Consider the following 27,455-nt stretch of genomic DNA (forward strand, 5'->3'; position numbering starts at 1 on the left):
CTTCTATTCTGTTTTCTTTACACCCATCACCACAATACCCTCCCCTGAGCTCCTACCACAAACCACCACCACCACCACCATCACCACCACGGCTTGTCAACCAAAGCCCTGACTAGTCACACCTACCCAACATCAATATACACCAACTAGAGAAGCAATCTGAGCCAATGTCAGGATTCCTGTGACCACACACCCAAACTGAGTCTCAGCAACAATGAGAAGAACTAAACCAAGCACTGGAAAATTTGTTTGCTCATCCATTCAGTCATTTACTCATTACTCAGCCAATATTTATTTGTGTGCTAGGCTCTTAGACAAGGGCTGGCAATACAAAGTTAAATAAGACAGAGTCCTTTCAATCCAGGAAACCCTAATCTAGCAAATCATTATACTATAGAATAAAAGTCGTGAAAGATCTGCAAAAGTCAAGAAGGGAAGAATTAAATGGGGTGAAGCAATTTGTCAGATAACTAACTAGGACATTTTATCAAGCTGGCTATACTTTGGACCACTAAATGGACTCCAGAATTTGCAATTCCAGGTTCTTTAACAAAGAAAGATATATTATAGTTCTATCCTCTACGCTGTCTTCAGAATCTTAGCTAAAGCCTGGTAGATATTTGATTACACAACTTTGGATTTATTTTATGCCAGGTGGGTCATTGCAGGAAATAACACCTATCAACAGTTACTAAGTGCTGCGATCTCTTAAGTCCATGACACATCTCCCTTCCACATTCTCTTTGGTTCAAATGTGGTGTTAATAATACCACCGTTTTCCTGGTCCCCATATTTAAACCTCACTTTTATAACAAATTTCAATCCCTCGATACCTAATAAGTTCCCATGGGATTCTACCTCATCATGCCTCACATAATCTTCCTTGCCTCTCCAGTTCCACCAAAAACCACTTCATGCTGGTCTTCATGGTCCCTTGAAGGGAATCCCACAATCGCTCCTTACCAGAGTAATTTTCCTAAAGCCCAATTCCCATGATGCTTCTCTAAGAAACACAGCTGTGCTCATCATTAAATTCTCATCAGTGCTGACCCATAAGCAGTCAACAAATGTTTGTTGGAATTGACCCCTGGCTCCTGCTAACAAACTTCCCAAGGTAAGCAGAGGGGATTTAATATTCACAGGATCTGCTTCTCTATAGTATCAAGAATGTTTATGTCCAGTAGCTGGAGTTTCTCTCTCCTTTGGACAATTGTAAATAAGTTCAAGCACTGACATGTTCTTTTTTTCTACCCTACTCTTTGGTTTATAACAGGGCATGATCACACTGCCTCTCTGCATTTCCACCACTTTCAAACTGGGTTACTATTTTGAAGTTTACAGACTTTTTAACATTTATTGTATTTCAGGTTGACTACTTCCTAGTGGTATAAAGGGCCTTCTTGTCAGAAAATTGCCTTTGAATCACATCAGATGAGTTATCATACCTGTATATACTTGCATGCTTTATTTTATTTTTTGGGTATTGTGGTTGTGACTTTTATTTATTTATTTATATACATTTATTTAATTTTGGCTGCATTGGGTCTTCCTTGCTGTGCATGGGCTTTCTCTAGTTGTGGTAAGCAGGGGCAACGCTTCATTGCGGTGTGCGGGCTTCTCATTGTGGTGGCTTCTCTAGTTGCAGAGCACGGGATCTAGGTGCTCAGGCTTCAGCACTTGCAGCACGTAGGCCCTAGAGTACATGGGCTTCAGTAGTTGTGGCTTGCGTGCTGAGTTTAGTTGTGGCTTGTGGGCTCTAGAGCGCAGGCTCAGTAGTTGTGGTGCACGGGGCTTAGTTGCTCCAGGGCATGTGGGATCTTCCCGGACCAGGGATCGAACCCATGTCTCCTTGGGTTCGCATTGGGAGGCGGATTCGAAACCACTGCACCACCAGGGAAGACCCTTGCATGCTTTTTTTTTATAAAAAAAAAAAAAAAGGATATATTCCATAAGGATTTTTATGACCCTTTACCAAAGTCATATCTAGGTCAATATTTATGGGATTCATCTTACTCGTGCATCAGAACTGTTATTCACTGTCTGCATTGGATCATCAATCTGTGTAAACAAGCTAATCACCACAATTGGTATTGTGTGGACTAATATAAGGGTCATGTGGTTTGAATGCTCTCACCTGTTCTTTTTAAAACTAATTCTACACATAGGCAATATGGGAAACTTCGTGGATAATGTATCCCACACAAGGCTGCACTTATCCCAATGTACTCCTATCACCATTCTGCTATGCTTGTTGCTTGATTGACTGCATTAGTAGTGCTCCTTAGAGCTGAGGGATGATCTACAAAAGAACCGTAGGCCAGAATATAAGAAGGCAATAGCTGTGCCATCCAACCTAGCAGCCACTACCATATGTGGCTATTTAAATTTTAATTAAAATTAAATAAAATTTAAAATGTGGTTTCTCAGGAGTTCCCTGGTGGTCTAGTGGTTTGGTGCTTTCACTGCCGTGGCCTGGGTTCAATCCCTGGTCGGGGAACTGAGATCCCCCAAGCCACACAGCAGAGCCAAGAAAAAAGGGGGGGTTTCTCAGTTACGCTAGCTGCATTTCAAATGCTCAATAGCCACATGTAGCTAGTAGCTACCTTATTGGACAGCATATTGTATAAAACATTTCCATCATCCCAAAAAGCTCAATTGGATGACTCTGCTCTATAATTTAGGACATTGATGTGCTTTAAAATCACCTGCAGGACATTAAAAAAAAAAAAGCTTGAAAAATAGATGGGTCCCAAAGTTTTTTATCCATTAGATCTGAGGTAGAGACAGAGAATTTGCATTTCTAGTAAGTTCCCAGGTGATACTGATGCTTCTGGTCAGGGTCTACATTTTGATAAGCACTGGTTTAGGAGTTAACCTCTGATTACTGAGACAGAAACATCTGAGTTTGAATCTTAACTCCACTTCTCATTAAGTGTATGACACTAAGTAAACTTCTGGGCATTAGTTTTCTTATCTGTAAAATAGGAACAATAATGCAATAATGTAAATATAATACTTATCACATATACACTCAATAAATGTTCATTGTTATAATTATCTATGTCTACCTAGTTTCCCGAGTACCTAACTGATTCCTAGACAAAACTGAATCCTATTGCCTAACTGACTCACAACTAGAGGAAATCAGTCAAAAAACAGGTAGCTTTTGATGGATGAGTAGGAAATGAGCACTAGGGATCACGATTAGGGTGCTCAGAGTGGTCCCTAAGAAGAATGCCCTAGAGCTTAAGATTCTGGGCTCTTGGGGTGCTACCTGTGTCTCTGGGTAAGGAACATCAGGATTTTTAAGGATGGCGACACTAAACATAGTCTTTACCAGTTTCACCACTTTCTAAGGATGTCCTGACCCTCTCACCCTTAGTAAAATTCAGAATATCTCTGTTCCATTCAGACATCTTGTCTGATGAATTGGAAAGTTATACTTTCCTTTCTTCTAGTTGGCCTGAATCCATGCTCCATCTTTCACTCTAATACACAATGATTAATGTTGTACATAACAAATTAAATATCTTTTTAGTGTGGTTTGAATGTCATGTGCTTAAAATACTTTTAGGTAAAGAAATACTGTATTTTATTTTATTTTTTTTGAAATACTGTATTTTAAAATACAATTTTCTAACATAGGAAACAGTGCTTAAATCATTTTAATGCTTTTTGGGTTTTGTTTTTACTAATTATAAAAATATTGCAGGCTAATTGCAAGAATTTCAAATATTGGGACTTCCCTCATGGCGCAGTGGTTAAGAATCCGCCTGCCAGTGCAGGGGACAGGGGTTTGATCCCTGGTCCGCGAAGATCCCACATGCCTCGGAGCAACTAAGCCCGTGCGCCACAACTACTGAGCCCGTGCTCCTAGAGCCTGTGCTCTGCAGCAAAAGAAGCCACTGCAATGAGAAGCCCGAGCATGAAGAGTTGCATCCGCTCGCCACTAGAGAAAGCCCACGTGCAGCAACAAAGACCCAATGCAGCCAAAAATAGAATTAAAAAAAAAAAAAAAAGAATTTCAAATACTACAGAAATGTCAGAAAATGACAATGAGCAATAATCTCTTCCCTCATTCTCCACATTACTGTACAAAAATGGTGTCAGCATACACATTGCTCTGAAATTTGCTCTTTTACTTAAAAACATACCTAAGATTTCTTTACTATGTGAGAGTACATTTCTCTACTTCATTATTTTCAGTGGCTGGAAAGCATCGTGTTGTATGAATGCATCACAAATTTACCTCTCCAGTTACCTATGGCTGGATATTTGGGCTATTTTAGGTTTTTCACCATTTCAGACAGCGAGTATTTCATATTTTCTAAGGAACTTTCATATTGTGGAACACTTTTATGTGTTGTAACATACTTTCTTCCAATGAAACTTTGTTTCACTGTTCAAATGTACTATATTTTGTCTTTGTGATGTATTAGACTGAAAAATACACTAATTTTCTTTGACATATTCTGTACTTTAGACTCTTCATTCAATAGAATGGATCGTATCCAGTAATTCTGAATGAATGCATGTGAAGCATAAAGGACACAGATAAGAGAGAGGCTGGAGGACTTTGGGCCACCCCCACGAGCGGACATCTCCTGGCCCAGAATTCCAGGACCTTACACTCCAGTTTATAAGCCTGGAAATAAGTCCTTCAGCACTAAGCAAATTACTAAGCAACCTCATGGGAGACAGAGGCATAAACCAGAATGATGCCAATTTACAAGGACAAATGTAACTCTCAAGAGAATCAGATAGCTTCCTTAGGGTGGTCATTTTCTCTTTCTAGCCAGTTGTTCATAAGAAGCCAATTTAAACATGGAATGTAGTTCGGTGAGTAAGAAAACATGGCCTGAAGAATTGGAGGTTCTCCAAGGCTCCTGTCATCAGGCCCTAACAGTAGATAGCACCTATCTTTCCCTGGCTGCACAGACCGGACCATGCTGGACAGTTGGACAGCAAAACACTCGGGAAGCAGGAAACTGCACAGTTATAATATTTGACTAATTTCCAATGTGTTCACTATAAATCAAACCATACAGAAATATATAAAGTTAATATTAAACATATAGCCCCTACCTTTCTCTTTATCCCGTTGCTCTTCTTTGCTTCTGTGTTTATATCCCTTCCTGAAACTTTTACTTTGTGCTCTTTTTTTTTTTGCAGTACGCGGGCCTCTCACTGTTGTGGCTTCTCCCGTTGCAGAGCACAGGCTCCGGACGCGCAGGCTCAGCGGCCATGGCTCATGGGCCCAGCTGCTCCGCGGCATGTGGGATCTCCCCAGACCAGGGCACGAAGCCGTGTCTCCTGCATCGGCAGGCGGACTCTCAACCACTGCGCCACCAGGGAAGCCTCCACTTTGTGCTCTTTTTACCCCCGTTTTGTGTCTTTGTGTTTCTCCCTTTCCTCTTTTCCTTCCTATCCTCTCCCTTTCGCTGATAACAATGTATGAATGAAGCATATTTTCTAATAATGAGTAAGGGTTCTGCCCCCATTTCCCCCTTGGGGCCGTGGGGTTGTTCCTGACAACAACAAGCTATTCCCTGACACCGGCTGGGTGTCCTACAATTTAACTCAATTCTGACACTATGTTCACAGAGATCGCTTCAGATCCCACAGTCCCACAGACTGCCCCTAGCCCCACTTCAGACACCAGTTGCAAGTCCAGGCAATCACCTGTACTTCTGAACAACCAGCTAGGGGCTGGAGGTTCCAACAATCCCCCCCTTGGCTTCTATTAATGTACTAGAGCAGCTCACAGGACTCAGAGAAACATTGTACTTACTAGATCACTGGCTTATTATAAAAGGATATAGCTCCGGAACAGCCAGATGGAAGAGATGCATAGAGCAACGCATGGGGAAGAGGCACAAGTGTCGCTCTCCCAGCACTTCCCAAGTTCACCAATCCCCACCCTTTTGGGGGTTTTATGGATGCTTCATTAGGTACACTGGATTAAATCATTGGCCACTGGTGAATGATTCAATCTCCATTCCCTTTCGCCTTCCCAGAAGTCAGGTGGGGGTGAGGGAGGGACTGGAAGTTCCAATCCTCTAATCCTGTAGTTGGTTCTCCTGGCAACCAGCCCCCATCCTTGAGAGCTTTCCAAAGGTCACCTCATTAACAAAACAAAAGATGCCTTTACTGCTCTGTCAATTAGGAAATTCCAAGGGTTTTAGAAGCTCTGCCCCAAAAAAGGGGAATGAAGACAAAATTCGTATTTCTTATAAATCACAATGAGCAAGGTCCAAGACAATACCATTTTTTGAAATTCCATGTATATAGCAAAATGAAGAAATGACAATGTAAATTTACAGAAAATGTACAATTGTAGAAAGTTTACTTCTAACAGTTAAATTGAACAATTGATATATATTTTCTTTTAATCCTGATGGTACATCTCTGGCTATAGGGATAATCTCCTTTGAAGATGTTTGAACTGTCTAGACGTGAGGCTCTTTGAAAATGTGAAGCTTGGATCTCTTGGTTTCCTTTATGGCATTGAGAAAAAAATCAGTCAATCTAAGAAAGAGGTGGAAAATTTTATGGGAGCCAAACTGAGGATTATAACCCAGGAACAGCTTCTCAGAAATCTCCAGGAACTGTTCCACTCTAGAGGTCAAAGCACAGTTATATAAGTTTTTGAGACAGACAGCTATACATTAGATGACGTATTATTGACAGTTCGCACAATCCATATCTACACATACAAAGCGAGTAGTAGGTTAGGAAGGTTATCTCCTAAGGAGTTGTGACCCTTGGTGAGATTAAGAAGGAATGTTATCTCCTAAGGAGGTTTGGTGAATGTGGATTCGCAATACACACTAAAGGGGAGGGAGGAGGCCCGAAGGGACAGAGAAAAATTTTACGTTAAAATTTTTTTTTTTGTCTTGCCACAAAATATGAATTTTATTTCATTAATGGTAACACCTGTTCTTATTTATCGTGAAAATTTTAATTACCTTGGGAAAAAATATATTGTCTACTCTTTGCTTATCTTAATTTTTCTGTGAGTGATTAACCTTCAAAAAGGTTCTTTTTTGGAGTGAGGGTGTGTGGGTGGGATTTAGAAAAAAAAAAAGTTCTTTTTTTTTTCCCCAATCTATTTAGAGATTTAGAGTCTCACTGTTTAACTTCTCTTATGTCAGTAATCAAAAATGCATGCACCGGGCTTCCCTGGTGGCACAGTGGTTAAGAATCTGCCTGCCAATGAAGGGGACACGGGTTCGAGCCCTGGTCTGGGAAGATCCCACATGCCGCAGAGCAATTAAACCCGTGAGCCACAACTACTGAGCCTGCGCTCTAGAACCTGCAAGTCATAACTACTGAGCCCGTGAGCCAAGAGCCCGTTCTCTGCCAGAGAAGCACTGCAATGAGAAGCCCGCACACTGCAACAAAGAGTAATCCCCGCTCACTGCAACTAGAGAAAGCCCGTTCGCAGCAACGAAGACCCAACTCAGCCAAAGATAAATTAAATAAATACATTTTTTAAAAAAATGCATGTACCTATAGACAGGTACAATATGAATATTTTAAAGTCACCAAAAAAATACAAGGTGACAACCTCACAAGAGAAAGTGTGTGAAGAGGATCAGTCGCAATGTATTTCTGGAAATTTCTAGACCTACTATCAATATGCAGAACACTTACAGTAGTGCAATTCAGGGCTCTAATAGGCAAAATTTCCATTTATACCACTGAGCACATCCTGTAAATCTTTTGCTTCAGCAGAGTGAAGAGGCCAGTTCTCCGACACATTCTTGACGTGTTTGTTAGCACCATGATTGAATCGATTCTGGGGAGTAAAAGATGTTTTATCTCCTTCATCATCTCTGTATTTTTCCAGCACAACTTCAGAACAGCTCAGAAAGATGTCCATTCATCACTTATCATTATGTTTTTCTCCCATGACAGCAAATGCCTCAATGCCACAAAGGCAGGTGGTCCTTCGATGCCTTTGCACCTTGAGGTTGATGTTAGAGGGGAGGAAAAAAGAGAGAGAAACCTGTGTTCAAAATCAATATACACTGAATTCTAGAGATGCTTTAACTCATTATCATATTTGAGAAGGGAAACACTCAGGAATAAGGAAATTGCACAGTTGTAATTTTCAACTATAACACAGAATCAGCTACATTTTGCCTTCCTTTGAGATACTCAGATGAAAGGCAGGCTTGTCTGAATGCAAAGTATTACCTGTCTTCTCTTTGAGGTTGCAGATATTTAGTGATCATTCTCATTTAAGTTACTCTTAACTGTTCTCTGCATGGTTATGCTTTTAGCTCAGGAGGAAAGCAATTCTTATAAAAGCCACCCTATTTCAGAGCTGGATAACATTTAAAGTCAAAGAAAGTGAATTATATTTAACAGCAGTTAAGCCTTCTGAGCAAAAATGCATACATGCCATACATGCCGCAGAATTAAATTAAGCCTGCTTTTATACAAAGTCTCACTCCTAAATTCCTTGAGATGGTCGTCTAGGTAAAAAAGCCTCATGTATGCCTGTTTTCTATTCCCTGCATCACTGGGACACTAGGGCTGAAAGGACTCTAGGGGACACCACTCGCGTCATACTCGTGTCCCCTGGAGGTGGAGAGCACAGCCTTCTATAGCAAGCCTCGCGTGGAGGATGGTTTGGAAGGGGCAGGCTGAATGAAGATAAGAACAGCACAAGGAGGCTATTACAGTGGTGCAGGTGAGAAGAAATGAAATCCTGAGTACAACGGTAGCTGCGGGGATGAAGATGAAGAATGGCAGTATTGTGAAACATTGAGGAGGTGGACCCAATAGGACTTGGTGGGGAATGAGGATGAGGAAGGACGGATTCATCCCTCACACTGGGAAATGGAGGAATGGTCTTGTTACTGAGTCCAAACTAATACTGCTCACTGCACAATATGCCAATGAATTGAGAGACGAGTTGTTGGGGGCAAGGAATAGCAACTTTATTTAAAAAGCCAGCAGGCTGAGAAGATGGTGGACTCCTGCCCCAAAGAACCATCTTGTCTGCGTTAGAATTCAGGCTTCTGGGACTTCTCTGGCGATCCAGTGGTTAAGACTCCGTGCTTCCACTCTTACAAGCACGAGTTCGATCCCTGGGGGGAGCTAATACCCCGCGTGCCGCATGACGTGGTCAAAAAAAAAAAAAAGAACTTGGGCTTCTTTTATGCTAAACGGGGAGGGAGTAAACATTTCCTTGTCAGCCTCCGGAGAAGATGTGTTAATTTCTTCCTCCCTGTAGTCATTCACAGGTGGACCTGTTCAGGATGTTTCCTGTGAACTAAACAAAGGTATTTTAGCTTAATGGTCATTACCTGGGAGACAGGGTTCCCAGAGATGGGCCATTATGTATAGTCTAAGCTTACAGGCAACATCCCTTTAGTGATTAACTTGTGGTAGAATACAAAATGTTCTTTCCTACTGTATTCTCTTTCCTTTACTTTGAAGTAGGTGACTGTATCCAGGAGAGTTTATATGATCACAAAGACTAGTACAGAGCCAGGTATTTCTCTGTTTTCAGTTCAAATAGGTTCATTAAGGCCTACAGGCTCACAGTTGCCTCTCTTCCCCAGTAACATACAAAGACTTGGGAAATCAACACTGACCTATCTACAGACACTATCAGTTGGCTTGGTGAAGAACAACCTTTGGGAAACATCAATATCCTCCACGGCAGTGATGAATCTCCTGGAGTGTTGATAGATATAATTTATTTTGGCTTCAAAAAGCTTTTGAATTGGGCTTCCCTGGTGGCGCAGTGGTTGAGAGTCCGCCTGCCGATGCAGTGGACACGGGTTCGTGCCCCGGTCCGGGAAGATCCCACATGCCGTGAAGCGGCTGGGCCCATGAGCCATGGCCGCTGATCCTGCACGTCCAGAACCTGTGCTCCGCAACGGGAGAGGCCACAGCAGTGAGAGGCCCGCATACCGCAAAAAAAAAAAAAAAAGCTTTTGAAGATGTCCTCAATAACATATTTGAAATAAACCAGGCACACAGAACTGCCGTGGTAATAGTTCAAGTAGTGGTCTCCACATGGAAGCTCTAGAGAAAGGATGTGAATTGAAGCTGGAATAAAGCTCAGGAGCCTCTTGTCAATCCTTGTGGCCTCACTCACAGCTGCATCAGCCTGGAGAAAGTGGCAACTTTTTTCTAACTGGTCCACTTGAGTGGATACTTTTTTGCAATTTGTCAGCTCCAAAGTGTTATCGGTTTCAGATGTACACTAAATTTCATAAGGGCTGATAATGGCCCTAGGACACACAATTACTTTGGCACTTAGCACATACAGGAAGATCAGAAACTAGAAACCTAATAATTGAGTAATGATTCTCCTGGAGCAGTTAATTGGGAGGAGAGAGGGGAAGAAAAAGGAGAACATATTAGGTGAGATTGTCAAGGAATGTTATTGTTTTACGCAAACATTTCAGTATTTATGTATAATCACTGGGACAGATCTATAAAGTCTGAAGCTTATACAACTTCGGAGTTCCCTTTTTAAGAAAAAGAATATAAAATTATGAATGTACAATTGCTAGAGCCCTCACAGTAACTTGGGATGGGACAGTGAAAGTCAAGTACTCAAAGCTTAAACTTTAGTAGTTTCATGGTAAATCTGCCCTGATTAGCACAATGCGTCCTGTTCTTTAAAGTAGATTCCAAAGAAAACTAGGTATATAATTCACACCGTTAGGTTTGTTCACAGTTTTGGAACTTCTTCTACTGTGAAGAAATTAAGGACAAAAACCACCTTTTTGTTACTAGTGCCTAAGACACAAAGAAAGGAAGGCAGAAAGGGAGGAGGGAAGTTGGGAGAGAGATAGTTTATAAAGACACAGGTTTTTTTTTTTATTTCATTATCAGCTCTATCAGCTACCTCCAACTTTTCCCTTTTTAAACCAAAGTTATTAACAAAGCTGATGGCCTACTTTACTGTTTAGATTTACTTCTAAATGACTGACCTGTTTCTTAAAATAAAATAACCTAATAAAGAGCAATAATTTCCCACTATAAGAGATACTATTTAAAAGGTACATTGTCATAAATTAGGTGTGTCAAGTTCCAGTGTACTTGTAAAAGTACCAGTCTCTTGGATATGGAGAAAGAGGGGTTCTCATACACTTTTAAACTGGTAAAATCGCTCTGCATATGAATTGAGTTATGCATAAATTTTAAATAAGCCTAACTTTGGACACAGCACTTCTAGGAATACACAGTGCAGAAAGATTCAGGCAAATTCTCCAACCAGCCTCCACAGTCACACCTCCCACAAAATCTCTTTAAACCATCAAATATGAAATGGTGGTTATGTATGATATAATCCTGTTTCATCTAGTGTAAATGCAGATTAATGGCTTTTTAAACATCATTGCCTCCAGGTAAACAACTATAGGCCTCATTAACTCAGCTCATTTTATTCAATCAAAATTTGGGGGGAAGAGAAAATACATGTAAAAACAAAGACAAAAGAAAACCTGGCAGAAATACCCCCATATCTCTCAAATCTGTCTTCCTTTCCAACATGCTAATAATAGAAACATTTAACACTGATCCAACACGTGCTGTGCCAGACACCATATATTGGAACATGTGAGAGCCCACTCCACTCTCCCACAACCCTTTGAGCAAGGGGTATCATTTTCATCACCCCCATTTTACAAGTGAAGAAAGGGAAAGACCTAGAGGTGTTAAATAACTTGGCCAAGGTCACACAGCTAGAAGAGGAGAGGTCGAGGTTCAAATGCAGTCTGGCTTTGGAGTCTGCTCTTTTTTAGTTCCCCAACCAGGAATCGAACCTGTGCCCCCTGCACTGGGAGCACAGAGTCTTAACCACTGGACCGCCAGGGAAGTCCCTGGAGTCTGTTTTCTTAACCACAACTCTACATCACCACCCACTCACAAGTTTTCACAGGCCTAAAAATGCCTCAGTGGCTTCCTAGCTCATCTTCCGGTGTCTGTCCTGATTCATCTCCACTCTTCTCCTCACTGCAGCTGAGAGACCTTTAAAGTACGCTCATCAGAGTTCACTCACCCCCATCCCATCCCCACTGCCACCTTGAACTTTTCAATAGCTTTCCATTGCTCTTAGCCTACAGATCAAAAGGCCAAACTATCCAGACTCAGTTTACACTGTCCTCCTCCCCCTCAGAACAGAGCGGGGCTGATCCCTCCCCACCTTCCTCTGTTCAGTTAGGTAGCTCACCTGGTCCTTCAGATCTGCTACTTTCTTGACTTCCTCCATGAAGTCTAAACCCCTGTTGCAGGCTGCCAAATGTAGGAAATTTTCCTCCTTTTCAAGGGTCATAATTGAATCGTTTACATTTGTTTGGGTAATACATGTGTATATATAAGATAAAAAGATATTTGGATTTTTACTTCATTCAATAACTCAGTAGTATTAATTATGCTCACATATTTTAAATTGTACTAATCCTCTTTATATTGAATATATAGGACATTATTTAACCCATTTTTTTTTTGAATGGTTGGTGCAATTCTTTTTTTTTGTCTTTATTTTTATTTTTTGGCCATGCCGTGCAGCTTGTGGGATCTTAGTTCCCTGACCGGGTATCGAACCAGGGAACACGGCAGTGAAAGCCTGCGTCTTAATCACTGGACCACTGGGGAATTCCAGGTGCAATTCTTTTAGAATTGTGTTTCTCCAAATAGTGGTTGGTCTAAGGATTTCTAAATTATAATCTCAACACACACTCCCATCTATCAACATACAAATCACGGATTATATCTTGCCCAGGATTAGGTATCTCTTAATTTAGAACTCAGTAATGTTACCTTCAATTACACTGCGAAAAGGAAGATGATTCAATGAAATACCTGAATCAGCCAAACCTAAACTTGATTTCTGGTTCTTTCACTTACTGTGTCAAACAAGTTACCCACACAATCTTATACACACTTTTGTCATCTATGAACTGGAGAACAATAAAACAATGGCTGTGTGGGACTTCCTGGTGGTCCAGTGGTTAAGACTCCATGCTTCCACTGCAGGGGGCATGGGTTTGATCCCTGGTCGGGGAACTAAGATCTTGCAAGCCGTGTGACATGGCCAAGAAAAGAAATTAATAGTGATAATAATAATAGCTGTGAACCTTTAAACCCAGAATTAGTACAAAACAAATACTCAATGGACTTTAAAAAAAATTTTATTTTTGGCTGTGTTGGGTCTTCATTGCTGTGCACAGGCTTTCTCTAGTTGCAGTGAGCGGGAGCTAGGCTTCGTTGCGGTGCGCAGGCTTCTCATTGTGGTGGCTTCGCTTGTTGTGGAGCTAGGGCTCTAGGCATGCAGGCTTCAGTAGTTGTGGTGCATGGTCTCAGTAGTTGTGGTGCACGGACTTAGTTGTTCCACAGCATGTGGCGTCTTCCCAAACTAGGGCTCAAACCCGTGTCCGTTACATTGGCAGGTAGATTCTCAACCACTGAGCCACCAGGGAAGTCCCTCAATGGACTTTTTTTTTTTTTTTAAGATATTGGGGGTAGGAATTAATTAATTAATTAATTTATGGCTGTGTTGGGTCTTCGTTTCTGTGTGAGGGCTTTCTCTAGTCGTGGCAAGCGGGGGCCACTCTTCGTCACGGTCGTGGGCCTTTCACTATCGTGGCCTCTCTTGTTGCGGAGCACAGGCTCCAGACACGCAGGCTCAGTAGTTGTAGTTCATGGGCCTAGTTGCTCCGTGGCATGTGGGATCCTCACCAGGGCTCGAACCCGTGTCCCCTGCATTAATAGGCAGATTCTCAACCACTGAGCCACCAGGGAAGCCCCCTCAATGGACTTTTAAAACTATTATTGTTAGTTGTTGGCAGATGGGAAGGTTCTAGTTATTATTAGTACTGATGGAAAACTGAAGTTTTAATAAGTTGAGTAACTTGCTTAAGAAATGAAACGTATATGGTACAAGAAAACAGTTTTGCTTTCTTCAAGCCACTGGTTTGGCCCAGAATTCTGTTGTTTCCACAAGTTTCATCATTAAATCCTGTCACACATCCCCTTCAGAAGTCTCTAGCAACTTTTCTTTTTCCCTTGGAATTTTTCTGAAGGAATTTTCAACTTCCCAATGTCTCCGGAACCACACCCTGTGTAATAATGTTAAAAAAACTCACAGGAAAGGGCCCGGAATGTTATTATGTATTCATTCATACAATAGTCACTCATGAATAAGAAAGTGTGCAAGCTTAGCTTTCACGGGTTGTGGGGGAAGGAACAGAGGGGAGGAGAAAAGGAAAAGTGCTTACCGGCCCCGGAAGAAGGAGGAGCCTTTAAAAGAGCAACCTTGGGCCAGGGGCCATTTCAGAAGTAAGGAGAGTTTTATCAAGCTGGAGATTTCTGATCATGGAGAGTGCAAAGAACAAGGAGGTAAGTACAATCTGCACGGGTTTGCTTTTGTCTGTCTTTGTCAATCTTCGTGTTTCTCTTTCTCTTGGGCACACTTACTCCCTCTTTTGAGGAGAAAAGAAGGTCCCTTAGAATTTCCTTCCCTTCACTTGTTGAAAAAAAAAATCAAGTTCCTGGATATAATTGCTCCCTGGTATACTGGACCAGATCCTTTAATTTCGCTTCTACAGACACAGGTTCAAGACCAAAATTGCTGCATCTGGATTCATCTTTTCTTAGGGTTGTTAGGGCCAAGGAACAATGGGAAACCAGACGTATTGAGGAACACTGAGGACAGCAACTAAAGTCAGACAGGCTGTGGGGCTTTGTTGAGAAAAATTGAATCCCTCTGCCAGTGCAGCCTGACCGCTCTCCGGGTCTCTTTCCTAGAGCTAGGTCATTTTTTGCCCTCCCAATTTTAACTAAGACTTTTGGGAGGCCCCAGAGTGAGTGAGGTACAAAGTGCACTTCGTGTAAGTGTTATGCCAATGTGAGATTTGAATATGAATGTAAACCTGCTATAGAGATGTAAAAATGTAATTCGTACTCCCTTCTTGGAGGTGATAGGAATTAGATTTGGAAGCAAATCTGGGATTTAATATTGACTTGGGGTTTAATTTCTATCGCAAGTGTCTACCTGTGTGCCCTTAGTTATGTAACCTCTGAGCCTCAGCTTCTGCATCTGAAAAACAAAATAATAGATTGTTGCTGGATTGCTGTGGGGATTAAAAGAAGGAAAATAAGGAGTCTGTGGTGTGGAACAATGCCTGATGGAAACTATAGGCTCAAAAAATGTTGTTTCTTTGTATCAAACAGCTTTATTCTCACTGTTCTCTTGTTTCTTTTGAATTAACCAATATTTATTGAGTGCCTACAACCAGAGGGAAAGGAATTCTACCCTTGGGGAGTTTATAATTAAATGGAGTAACAGTCATGGGTCAGATCACACAAGCAAATGTAAAACTGCAACTGACAAGTGGTAGGAATGTGGCAATGGTGCAGTAGATTTTGTACTGGTCTATAAAGTGGAGAAAAGTCACCATCTGAACTAACACTTGAAGTGAGATTCTGAAAGCGGATTAAGAGTTTAAGAACATGAATATAAGGGAAGGTGGTATGTGTGGAGCTGAGTGATATCCTTTCAGGCAAAGTAACTAGGTTGGAAAGGAAAGTAGCTTTGTGGCAGTAGCTTGGGGCAATAGTATGGGAAAGGTTTATCTGGAAGAGGTAAACGAATATATATATATATATATATATATATATATATATATATATATATATATATATATATATATATATACATATAAAATTTTTTTTTTCTGTCTTTTCTCGTACATTTTTGGACCTTGCCGCCGAGGCTTGTGGGATCTTAATTCCCCAACCAGGGACTGAACCCTGGCCCTTGCAGTGAAAGTGCTGAGTCCTAACCACTGGACAGCCAGGGAATTCCCCTTTTCTCATACTTTCAGATTGGCCTTCCACTTCTCTATCACTGCCTCCCTTTCTTATAAATAAACCTGAGTATTAAGATGATACCCAGAAGAGAACCCATGTTGCCAGTGGAGTTCAATGATTATCTTGGTACCTTGGATGTGAGGTGTCATAAGTCATGTAGTGTATGTGGTGGGTTGGACGCCCAGAGGAGTGACTTTCTGGTTCCTCTATCCCCAGTGCAACTCCACAAAGAAGACAGAGGAAGAATATATGAGCTGCAACTTCAAACGTACATCAGTAGATACCGAAGAGGGACAGGGGGCTTCTGGTAAGCCAGATATACTAGAAAACGTGGCAAAGAGGACCAAAAGAAAAAGATCTATAAAAAATAACAGAGGTAAGAGATCTACAGTTCCTCAAATCCTATTTCCCTGGGTTCGAGAAGACAGGGATTTTTCTGAAAAAGTAGGGAAGAAATTTCAGTCCTGTATTCTGCAAATCCTACACTTCCTTCGAAGCCTAGTTTAAATCTCACCTCCTGGTTGTGATCATTATTTTACCTACTCTAGATTCTGGGAGTTAAGGATCTTAATGTGCAATGATCTGGGGACAGAGACCTATAAATTCAAAATCCCATCCTTGAAACTCTACTTCCTGTCTTAAAAATATGAGGAAAGTAGCTACCTTGCTGAGTTGGATTGAGGTCAGGGTGGAGGGTCAGTTGTAATTTACACAGAATAATTAGGTAAACAGCCTACACTTCATCTGACTGAATCGGTGCTCAGTCAAACCTAGTGACTATTAACGTCAGTCTTTCCTGAATGGTGAGAGCGTGTGAGGTGCAGCAGGAGACCAGAGTGCTGCCCTAGTGGGGTGGGCTGCCAGAATTATGGGTATTAGTCATTGTGTAGCATTTCTGGGTGGCTTATTTTGTTTTTTGTGGTGAGAGGGCAAGGCATGGCCTAGTAGTTATGACCTCAGGTCTAAAACTTCTATCATTCCCTGCATTGGAAGTGCAATCTCTAGGTCAACCTCCTCAGGGTCTGTGGTTTAGAGCTCTCACAAAAGAGCAAGTGTGCGTGAGTAGTGGGGAGTTTTAGGAAGTAAAAATACTGAGGGATTCAGAAATATTGTCAGTTTTAGTTTTGAGGTTCTATCCCTTGAAGGTTACGTGGTCTTTGGCAAGTCATTTAATTTTACAGTGGGGATTAGACTATAAGAACTAAAAGTGATTGTACTTTTGACATTTTAAAAGGCTACACAAAAGTTCATTATTGCTAATTTTATCTCATTCTCCTTCAGCTTGTTGTCCACGAAAAATGCCACAATGTTGTGACAGTGTGAAACCTCAGAAGAAGACGATGCCAATTCCTCCTTTACCTTCTATACTGCCGCCTGTCAATCTGATTCACAGGGATGTTGTACGCGCTTGGTGCCAGCAGTTGAAACTAAGCACCAAAGGCCCAGTGAGTGCCCAGGGTAGGAGTTGATGCTCTTGGGAGGAAGACTGCGAGCCTCAGTTTTATTATTAACTCATTTTTCTCTTGTCTTAGAAACTAGACGGATATAAACGACTCTGTGAACATGCCTACCCTCATCAAAAAGTGAGTAATTTGTAGGGAATTTGGCCAAGTCGAAGGTTTAGTTATTCTCATCCTAATCACCTATTTTAGCGTTAAAAGGTGAGTAGAGGGCTTCCCTGGTGGCGCAGTGGTTGAGAGTCCGCCTGCCGATGCAGGGGACACAGGTTCGTGCCCCGGTCTGGGAGGATTCCGCATGCCGCGGAGCGGCTGGGCCCGTGAACCATGGCCGCTGAGCCTGCGCATCCGGAGCCTGTGCTCCGCAGCAGAGGCCACAACAGTGAGAGGCCCGCGTACCGCAAAAAAAAAAAAAAAAAAGGTGAGTAGAAGAATTGTCTTTAATCTTTTAAACCCTCTATGTAGAACATTCCTGCCACAGCCGAGGAGGCCAGGATCCTATCACTAGCGAGAAGAAAATCAAAGATGAACAAGGGGGAACTACCTCTGGAATGTTCTGATGAAAAGATGTCTTCTGAAGTGGCTGCTGCTCCTGAGGAGGGAGCACCTGCCCTTGAAGGAGCTCCTGCCCTTGAAGGAGATCCTACTCTTCAGGAAGTTGTATCGACTTCTGCCTCTGACCCAGGAACTGTGTTTGCTTCTTGGAGCAGAATGACAGCCAGGGCCATGAAGATGGAGTCGGCGCAATCACAAGAGACCTGTGGTAAGCTCATTAGTAAGAACTGCTTCTGGTTCAGGTGGGAAAATAAGCTTAATTGATATTAACCGCTGATTAACTTCAGGGTGTTATCAAAATCATCTGAAGACCTGGTGATTCCTGGGTCCCACCCACACATTTTTTCTGGTTCAGGTCTGGGTAGGCCCTAGGAATTTACATTTCTAACAATCTCCCAGGCACGGCTAATCTGGGGAACCACATTTTGAGAACCGGTGATCTAAATTAATGAGGTCATCAGAAGGGGATAGAAATCTGGCTTCATTTCTTTTCGCCTCCTTTAAAGAATTAAAAGTAAAAGCAGTCTCTAAAATCAACTGCCTGAGCTAAAGCCTTGGATCTTCTAGCATCTGTCAAGTAAGTGGCATTAACTGTTATTTAATCTAGTTTTCAGTTTGCTCGTGGTGATGTAGGTTAATAATAAGACCTACCTCATGATGTTATTGTGAGAGTTACAGGAGATAAAATTAAGACCATGAACTGGTTAGCACAGTACAATGCCTGTTGAGACCCCTGTCCCCCTATAACTGGTAACCTCCTCCTCCCTTTGGGAGCAAAGCCTGGGGCCAGGCCCTGTCCACTGTCTGTTGCACATAGTGGGGTGTTGCTCCAGGATCTTGCTTCAGACATGTAAGATTCCCCCATCCATTAAACCACTGATGTCGCTAAAAAAAAAAAAAAAAAAAGTTGAGACCTCTGAACTTATTTTATGAGGGCCTTCCCAGACCACTCTGGTTTAGTCTTTCTATTGAAGGAAACCAGAACGTCACCCCCAAAATATTCCTCTTTGCCATAAAAATCTTGAGCTGAAGGCAATCAAAAAGCAGCAACCCCAAAAAAGCTCTCCCTTTTCGGCCTAAGGCAGGATTATCTATTCTCCTTTTGCTGGAGACAGACTTATCCACTGAGAGTGGGCACCAGAGCAACCAGCAAAGAAACCTCATCCATTAGTTTCCTCCCATATATTTACCTTCCCACTGTTTGCCACCCTTGGGAGCCTAAAACTGCTTCCCTTTGTCCTGTCATTTCTTTGCAAATGTATTGTTCTTTGTCAAAGATGTTACATAAGATGGAATTCCAAGCTGCCATTTTGAGCTAGTGTTTGCGTTTTTCCTGCGCTCTGTGCACTGCCTGAATTCATCAACTGTTTTTCCCTTGTTAGTCATTTTGTTAGAGTCCCAGGTGAAAACCTAAGACGGGCAGAGGAAAAGCTTTGCCACCCTCCCAGCCACACTGTCATCTACCCACTTGCCTCTACACATCCAGATGTATTTTTTGTTTCTTTTAAAATATTTAACAGGAACTGTTTTTGCATTATTTTCTAAAGGGGAACAGGGTAGAGTAAGTTAGGTTTCAGGGTTCATATCTGGGAGCTGGCACTTGAGGAAGACAGTAGCATCAAAGGCCATGATGCAAACTCAAAGTTTAGACTTTGGTCTTGCTGTGCTCGTACTGAACCTCTCTTTCCTTCCCCAGGGGTCTGGTGGTGTGTGGTTCACGGGAGAGGTCTCCCTGCTAACACAGAGGGCTGGGTTCATTTACAATTTCATGCCGGACAGGCTTGGGTGCCTGAAAAACGAAGGAGGGTGTCTGCGCTCTTCTTGCCTCCTGCGGGCAATCTCCCTCCCCCACACCTGGAGGACAACATGCTGTGCCCTGAGTGTGTGCACAGGTAACCACATGGTACCCTTCTACACACTAAAAGTGGGCATCTGGGTTTTAGTTGGGCGAAAAAGGAGATACATATTCATCTTAATTAGCCCTGTATTTCAAGCACAATTTGTCAATAAAGATTTTCACAAAAAGTTTTACTTGAGTAAGTGTCTTCCTAGGAGAAAGGGCATTTTTATGTCAAGGCATAATGCTTCTACCTGGAGACCCATAATTTTGGAGCAGTAACCAATTGTATAATTACTATATTCTCACTATACGCACTACACAGAAATAATGACTAGCAAAAAAACCCTTCTTTTAGGTGGCCTACAGTCTAAGGGGGATGACTGGTACGTAAAAGACTGTATCACCATGTGATGACTGGTATCAAAGAAGAGGTTTCTTAATTTAAGGGAAGAATTGTCTAGATGGAAAGGAGGAAGTAAGAAAAACCTGGCTTCTGTATAGTTTTTCAGTAATTACTTGAACACTGATAAGGAGAAGAGTTGCATTGGGTTGAGGACAGAGCTTCAAGGAACAGCAGTGTTTTAGGGACATGTTAAAGGAGACAAAAGAAACAAGGAGAAAACCTGAAATATGAAGTCAGTGGGGAGAATTTGCATGGGGAAATTGTCTTATAAAGGAGGTAGAGATAACATACTTGCTTGGAAAAGATAAGGGATTCAAAGCAATAAAGAATATAGATAATTTGGGGGTGGTTGAATAAGGGGAGGAGAGAAATAGAGGCTACAATTGGAGGTATTTTCTGAAAGATACGAATGGAGAAGGGGAGCAGTAGGATGCTTGGAGGGGATTGCCATGTGTTTTCTGTTAAATTGGGCCACGTGTGTTTCTGGGCTTAGCTTGGAAGAGGGGCCGGCAGAGGAGGAGGATGGAGAGAAGCCCATCCCTCTGAATAGAGGGGCTTGGAGCAGCCCAGACTTGGCTCCCAGGAATCCATCTCCTCACCCTGTAATTGTCCAGGAATCATCCTGGGCTTCATCCCGTGCTCTCTGTTGGCCTGCTGGGGACCCACCTTTGGCGTCATGATGACTGAACACCAGGGATCTAGGGCAGCTGGCAGAGGATAGAAGCCTCAAGTGGGATGGGGTTGGGGGGAGCTCAAGCTGCGGGATCTTAGTTCCCTGACCAGGGATTGAACCTGGGGCTATGGTAGTGAAAGAACTGAGTCCTAACCACTGGACCACCAGGAAAGTCCCAAGGGCAATTTTATTGGCATTCCAGGAGTGGGTTTCTTGGTTATTTTCAAGAATGCAATTTGATATTTCATCTTGATTCTAAAACATTTCATTTGCTTTTTAGGAATAAAGTATTAATGAAAAGCCTGCAGTGAGATCACAATACCAGTAAAAAGGGTACAGCTATGAATATAATTAATGATAGAGAAGTGACTACAAATCAACTCCACGGTGCTATTTGACAGCTGAACTCTGGGCCACTGCACTCTCCATGCTTCCTGCTTACAGGGTTGCATAAAGAAAAGCCTGTGAACTGCCAAAAGTGGAAGTGGCTATCTCTCCAAAGACTCCCAGCCCTAAGGGAGCAGACAAGAAAGGAGATGGGGACACTTTAAAAATGCTAATTCGATGAATGGAATTAATTTACTTGAAAGTGCCTCAAGTGAATTTCTACATTGGGAAAAATGGGGCTTATAGGCAAAAGTTCAAATTTGGTTATGTACACCTTAACTAAGTATTCAAACTTATCACCAGGAATGGTAAGAGTAGCAATGGGTTTCCTGATGTGATACAATATATCACTGATAATAGTCTTGCCCCAAAGAATGTATTCACATGGAAGCAATCAGTCCTGATTATGCTTCTTGTCTCCGCATAATTAAGTGAGCTTACCTTGTTTTGGGTGGCAGTTACTTAGATGCACCCATATGTAAACATTCACAGAGCTATGCACTTAAGATATCTGGATTTTACTTATCTGTAAATTATATATAATTTTTTAAGTGTCCTACATTGAATGATAAGTTATAGTGCCTCTAGTAAAAAGGCAACTAGAAAAATTTGAAATTAAAGCTTGTATTTTAAAACAAAATTCTCAATTGTGTATGTGAAATGATCCTTTTGAAATATGTCAGATCATGACACTACTCAAAACCCTCCCATGGATCCCATTCAGAGGGAAAACCAAAGTCATTGTAATGACCTCCAAGACCTTAACTAAAGTGCATTCTACCCCGTGCCCCTTCATCTCCTGCCTCATCTCCAACACCCTGCCTTTGCTGTTCTTTGACCATGCCTCACACGCTCTTACCTCAGGGCCTTGTCACTGGCTGGAATGCTCTTTTCCCCATATGTCAATATGGTAAACTTTCTTTTAATTCTTTCTTCGAATGCCACTTTGTCAAAAAGGCATACTGTGACCCCCTATTTAAAATCACAATTTGTTTCTCCAGCCCTATAAGCACCCTGGGTCCCAATTTCTATTTTTCCATAACACTTGTCTCCTCTAACATGTTAATTTGTAATTTATTATTTGCCTTCCCCTAACAATACAAAAGGATTTCTGGGGTACTTCCCTGGTGGTGCAGTGGATAAGAATCTGCCTGCCAGTGCTGGGGACACAGGTTCAAGCCCTGTTCCGGGAAGATCCCACATGCCTCGGAGCAACTAAGCCCGTGAGCCACAACTACTGAGCCCACATGCCACAACTACTGAGGCTCACGTGCCTAGAGCCCTTGCTCCGCAGCAAGAGAAGCCACCACAGTGAGAAGCCCATGCACCGCAACGAAGAGTAGCCCCTGCTCGCCACAACTAGAAAAAGCCTGTGTGCAGCAACAAAGACCCAACACAGCCAAAAATAAAAATAAATTTTTTTTAAAAATGGATTTCTGTCGGTTTTGTGCACTTAGGTATCACAGCCTCCTAGAACAGCCTGACACGTAGTTGGTACTCAATAAATGTTTATTCAATGGATGATGAATGAGAAGGTATGAAGTGAATTATAAAAGGAGATGGATTACAAGTTTCTTGGAAACCAATATTAAAAAATAGATCTCTGTCCTGTCTATCTATATTCTCTGGGAAAATAAATTGCTTTGAGTTACCCTTTGGAAAAAAAAAACTTCTCTGTTGTAACACGCAGTATTCTGTTTTCTAGTTCCGCCATAAAACTCATAGTTTAATTTCCTCCAAAATACAATTTTGGAAGATCTCTAGTAAATTCTTTTAAAACTGTTTTAAATCCTGTTTAGCAGGATTTGTGTTTCCCCCATGAGCTACCCTCCTGTTTTAGAATATGAAGGGCCGAAGTGTTAAGAATGCCAGTAATCACCCAATATTTCAATCAGCCTTACCTGAAGGATATAGCTGAAATTGTATTTTTTCAAAGATAAGGAGAGGAAAAAGAACTTCCATTACTAAGGGGTAGACATCAGATGACAAAAGATGAAGTAAATGGGTCCACAAGACACTTCTCTTTAGAAGAATTAACTTGAGTCATCTTTTGTTCCTGGCCAGGAAAACCTAGATTGGAATGGCCTGAAGGAGGTAAATTGCTCCAAAAGACGTTACTTTTCATTTCTGAGTCTACTACTTAAAGGGACAGATTTCTCTGAGAAAGAGTTTTGAGCTGACATCAGATTGAATGGCAAATAAGAATTAAAAAAAGGAGAAGAAAGGACATTCCAGCCAGTAGAATGGATTGTGAGGCTCCTGAGGTGGGAAACAAGAAAACTGAAAGGCCAGTGCGTTGGGAGTTCAGAACCAGGGAACATAGATATTGGATGAGGCTGGAAAGGAATGGAAGCCCAGACAAGAGAAATCCTCTGTTTTGCCTTTATCTTAAAAAATAGAGGGGGGCTTCCCTGGTGGCCCAGTGGTTGAGAGTCCGCCTGCCGATGCAGGGGACACAGGTTCGTGCCCCTGTCCGTGAAGATCCCACATGCCGCGGAGCGGCTAAGCCTGTGAGCCATGGCCCCTGAGCCTGCACGTCCGTAATGGGACGGGATATTGGAGGGAAGATAATAGAAAGTAAGGAAAAAGTGATTCTAAAACTGATGTCTATCAACAAATTACCACTTCCATTGTTCAATTTTTTAGTCTCTTCATCATTTTTTAAAAAATTTTATTTTCTATTGGAGTATAGTTGATTAACAACGTTGTGTTCTCTTCATCATCTTTTATATTAAAAACCAGTTGGTAATCAAGATGAGTAAGAAGAGGGACAGTCCACCTACCCAAAGTAAATAAGCGGTCACTTCTTTATCCAACTAACCCATGGGGGAGTGGCCAGAATCTCCTGGAAGGGGCAAAGAGAAAATTCTGTGGTGATGGAAATATTTTCTGTCTCAACTAGGGAGTTGCCTACCATTTTTCAAAACTAATCAAACTGTACACTTAAGATCTGTGTATTTTAGGACTTCCCTGGCAGATCCAGTGGTTAAGACTTTGCCTTCCAATGCAGGGGGTGTGGGTTTGATCCCTGGTCAGGGAGCTAAGATCCCGCATGCCTCATGGCCAAAAATCAAAACATAAAACAGAAGCAGTATTGTAACAAATTCAATAAAGACTTTAAAAAATGGTCCACATCAAAAAAAAATCTGTATATTTTACTGTAAATTTTACCTCAAAGGAAAAAGAAAGGTTTAGTTTGGAGACCAAAGAGGAAATTGCATCAGTCACATGACTCCTAGGATTTTTATACAGAGGCCTCAGAGTAAAGTTTGAGGAGGTCGTTTATTCTCATGATGGATGACCAAGAGGAGTGGCCCAATACATTAGGGAGATTTATAACACTGAGAAGGGTTATAGAAGAAGTTCACAGAGACTGGACAAGATTTCCTCAGTAACTCAGAACTCCTGTAGCTCTAACACTGGAAAACGAAGGTCAGAACTTGATTCCTTCTGCTCTTCCTCAAAAGCCCTGATTAAATCTTCTCTGATAACTTTATTTGATATATTCCTTTTTTTTTTTTGGCTGCGCAGTGCAGCATGGGGGATCTTAGTTCCCAGACCAGCAATTAAACCCATGCCCCCTGCAGTGGAAGCACAGAGTCTTAACCACTGGACCACCACGGAAGTCTCTATATTTCAATTCTTAAAACTACTACCTCTTTTATCCATACTGGATTGGAAGTCACCACTTATTTCTTACTATTAAGAAACACAAGAGCCCAAGCTTTGGGGGCAGCTAGATATGTTTACAAGTTTCTATCCTGAAAGCTCAGTTCACTTGATTTTTAAAATGAAGGTAACAACTCACACTTGCGAGGTTGCTAGGTTGAAAAAAATAATGTATGTAAAACAGCTATGTTAGGAAAGTGATAGGCACTCAGCCGAGAGTAACTGCTGTAATTTCTACTATGTTTTGTCTCTATCTTTCTTTTCTGCACTGAGCTGATATGTAATTACCAAGCACTTATTAGCCATTTCAAAGCCGTGTGGCTTTGGGAATTTAATTAATCTCTCTAGCCTTAGTCAGGTTTATTGAACATATACGTTTATTTACATACAGTGAAATCCACCCATTTTAATGTATAATCCTTTGAGTTTTGATAAACGCATGCAGCCATGTAACTACCATCACAAGAGCTAGAACTTCCATTGCTCCTGAAAATTCCTTCTTGCCTCTTTGTAGTTAACTCCTTTCCCCTCCTAAACTCCTGAAAACCAAAGATCTATTTTCTGTTCCTATAGTTTCGTCTTTTCCAGGATGTCTTATGAATGGAATGAGACTGGGTTCTTTAATTTAGTATAAGGCATTTGAGGTTGACTCATATTTTTGAATGTATCACCAGTTTGTTCCTTTTTATTGATGAACAGTAGTATTCCATTGTGTGGATATACCATGTTTGTTTATCCATTGAGGGGGAGCAAAATATGCCACCCCAGAATGTGGCTTTGGCATATGGATTATTTTGAACTGAAGACAAGCAGGGACCAGCAGATTCAGAAAGAGCTTTTTACCTTCCCCTTAACTGCCTCAAAGAATTTAGATAGAGGACCTATACTAGGAAGAAAGCTATTACTAGAGATAATATTTTATATAAGAAAGACTTATTAACAGGACTTCCCCAGCAGTCCAGTGGTTAAGACTCCACGCTCTCAATACAGGGGGCACAGCTTTGGTCCCTGGTCAGGGAACTAAGATCCCGCATGACGCATGACATGGTCAAAAAATAAAAGACTCATCTACGTGGCAGATCAAACATTTGTTTACCAAACATTTGCTCTTCTCATCTTCCTGAGAACTGTCTTCCTCTGCTTTGAAGCCCCAGACCCCTACCCCTTCTCTTTAGCTTGGGATGGTATATACACCTCAGTTACCTGACTGCCAGGGAGTCCACATATTTTTATGGGGCTCCCACACATACAAAATTTGATTTTCTCCTGTTAATTTGTCTCATGTCAATTTAATTATTAGACCAGCCAAACTACCTAGAAGAGTTTTCTGCTCCTACACCATTCACCAGTTGAAGGATATTTGTTTATTTCTAGGTTTTGGTGATTATAAATAAGCTCTCTATAAACCATCATATACAGTTTTTTGAGTGAACACTCAAGTTTCACTCATTTGGGGGTAAATATCTAAGGAGGGAGATTGCTGAGTCATATATTAAGTATGTTTAGCTTTACAAGAAACTCTCACACAGTTTTCCAAAATGGTGGTGACATATTGCATTCTCACCAGAAACATATGATATCCTCATCAACACTTGATATGATCAGACTTTAATTTTAGCTATTCTAATAGGTGTATAGTGGTATCTTAATTGTGATATTAATTTACCCTCCATATAGCTTCTTGATGGAGTGGCTGTTAAAGTATTTTGCTCTTTTTTTTTGGCAGCGGGGTTGGGGGGGGATTGTTTTCTTATTATTGAGCTTGAGGAGTTCTTTATATATAAATTTAGAATCAGCATGTCACCTTCTGCAGCAAAAATCCTTTAGGGATTTTGATGAGTTTTCTGGGTCAGTGAGTAATGGGAAAAGCAGCTTGTTGCAGGTCCAACAGGAGAGACTAACTCTAGAAAAATGATATTTGGTATTGTGTTGTAATGTGTTAGGGATAGTTTCTTGCGAGAAGAAAGATGTTTCTTGCGAGAAGAAAGATGTTTCTTGCGAGAAGAATACATTTAAGTACGTTCCTCTGTAAGAAAATATCTAGCCTTAAGTAGAATGCAGTGTGTAAGGAGTTCTGCAAAGTAGCAGAAGGCAATAATGGAATGCGGGTGGGTTGTATGTAGTGTGGAAGGTATTAGGAAATGAAGATAACAGTCAACTGTGTTAAATTCTAAGACTTCATTGCCCTAGATGGTTAATATAACTCAACTATAATCTAATGCAATGATATGACCTGTGAGTGGGGACTACAGAAACAAAAAAGATGACACACATGTATGTTGGGCAAAGTGTTAATGACCTGCCAAGATTAAGGAAGTAAGAAGTCTAAGACCTAGGTTTGAGACCAGAGGTGCTATTTTAGTAGATGGTTGATATTGAGTATCTGTTACCTGAATAGCAGTGATCATAATATTTATCTCACAGGATTATAAGAATTAATGAGATAATATATATAAAATACTTCATAAATTGACAGTCTATGCAAATGTTCTTTATGACTATTTTATTAAACTCTTCCTTAGCTTCTGTTCTTCAACGTCAAGTTGCCCCGAATAGAATACTTCCCTAGCCGAGCAGTCTGCCTCCTATGGATGGGCTATCTTGAGCACTTTGGGTAGTTGGTGC

The 27,455-nt window shown here is 41.4% G+C and overlaps 1 protein-coding gene across 3 annotated transcripts; it reads left to right on the top strand.

Moving 5' to 3' along the window:
* The first annotated feature begins 14,301 nt into the window (after window positions 1-14,301).
* DPPA4 (developmental pluripotency associated 4) lies at window positions 14,302-21,801 on the top strand. 3 transcript variants are annotated; one of them, XM_024735352.1, is made up of 7 exons: window positions 14,302-14,373; window positions 16,063-16,222; window positions 17,128-17,291; window positions 17,379-17,429; window positions 17,769-18,066; window positions 19,555-19,750; window positions 21,055-21,801. In XM_024735352.1, the coding sequence occupies exons 1-7, from the start codon at window positions 14,350-14,352 to the stop codon at window positions 21,083-21,085; spliced, it is 924 nt and encodes a 307-aa protein (XP_024591120.1). In that variant the 5' UTR covers window positions 14,302-14,349; the 3' UTR covers window positions 21,086-21,801. The 3 variants fall into 3 exon arrangements, with proteins under 3 accessions (XP_024591120.1, XP_024591122.1, XP_024591121.1); XM_024735354.1 differs by lacking the exon at window positions 21,055-21,801 and adding an exon at window positions 18,365-18,435 and having other exon boundaries at window positions 19,555-19,640; XM_024735353.1 differs by lacking the exons at window positions 19,555-19,750; window positions 21,055-21,801 and adding an exon at window positions 18,258-18,357.
* The last annotated feature ends 5,654 nt before the right edge of the window (window positions 21,802-27,455 follow it).

Source organism: Neophocaena asiaeorientalis, unplaced genomic scaffold (assembly GCF_003031525.2).
Source record: "Neophocaena asiaeorientalis asiaeorientalis breed wild unplaced genomic scaffold, Neophocaena_asiaeorientalis_V1.1 scaffold136, whole genome shotgun sequence".
Classification (NCBI taxonomy): domain Eukaryota; kingdom Metazoa; phylum Chordata; class Mammalia; order Artiodactyla; family Phocoenidae; genus Neophocaena; species Neophocaena asiaeorientalis.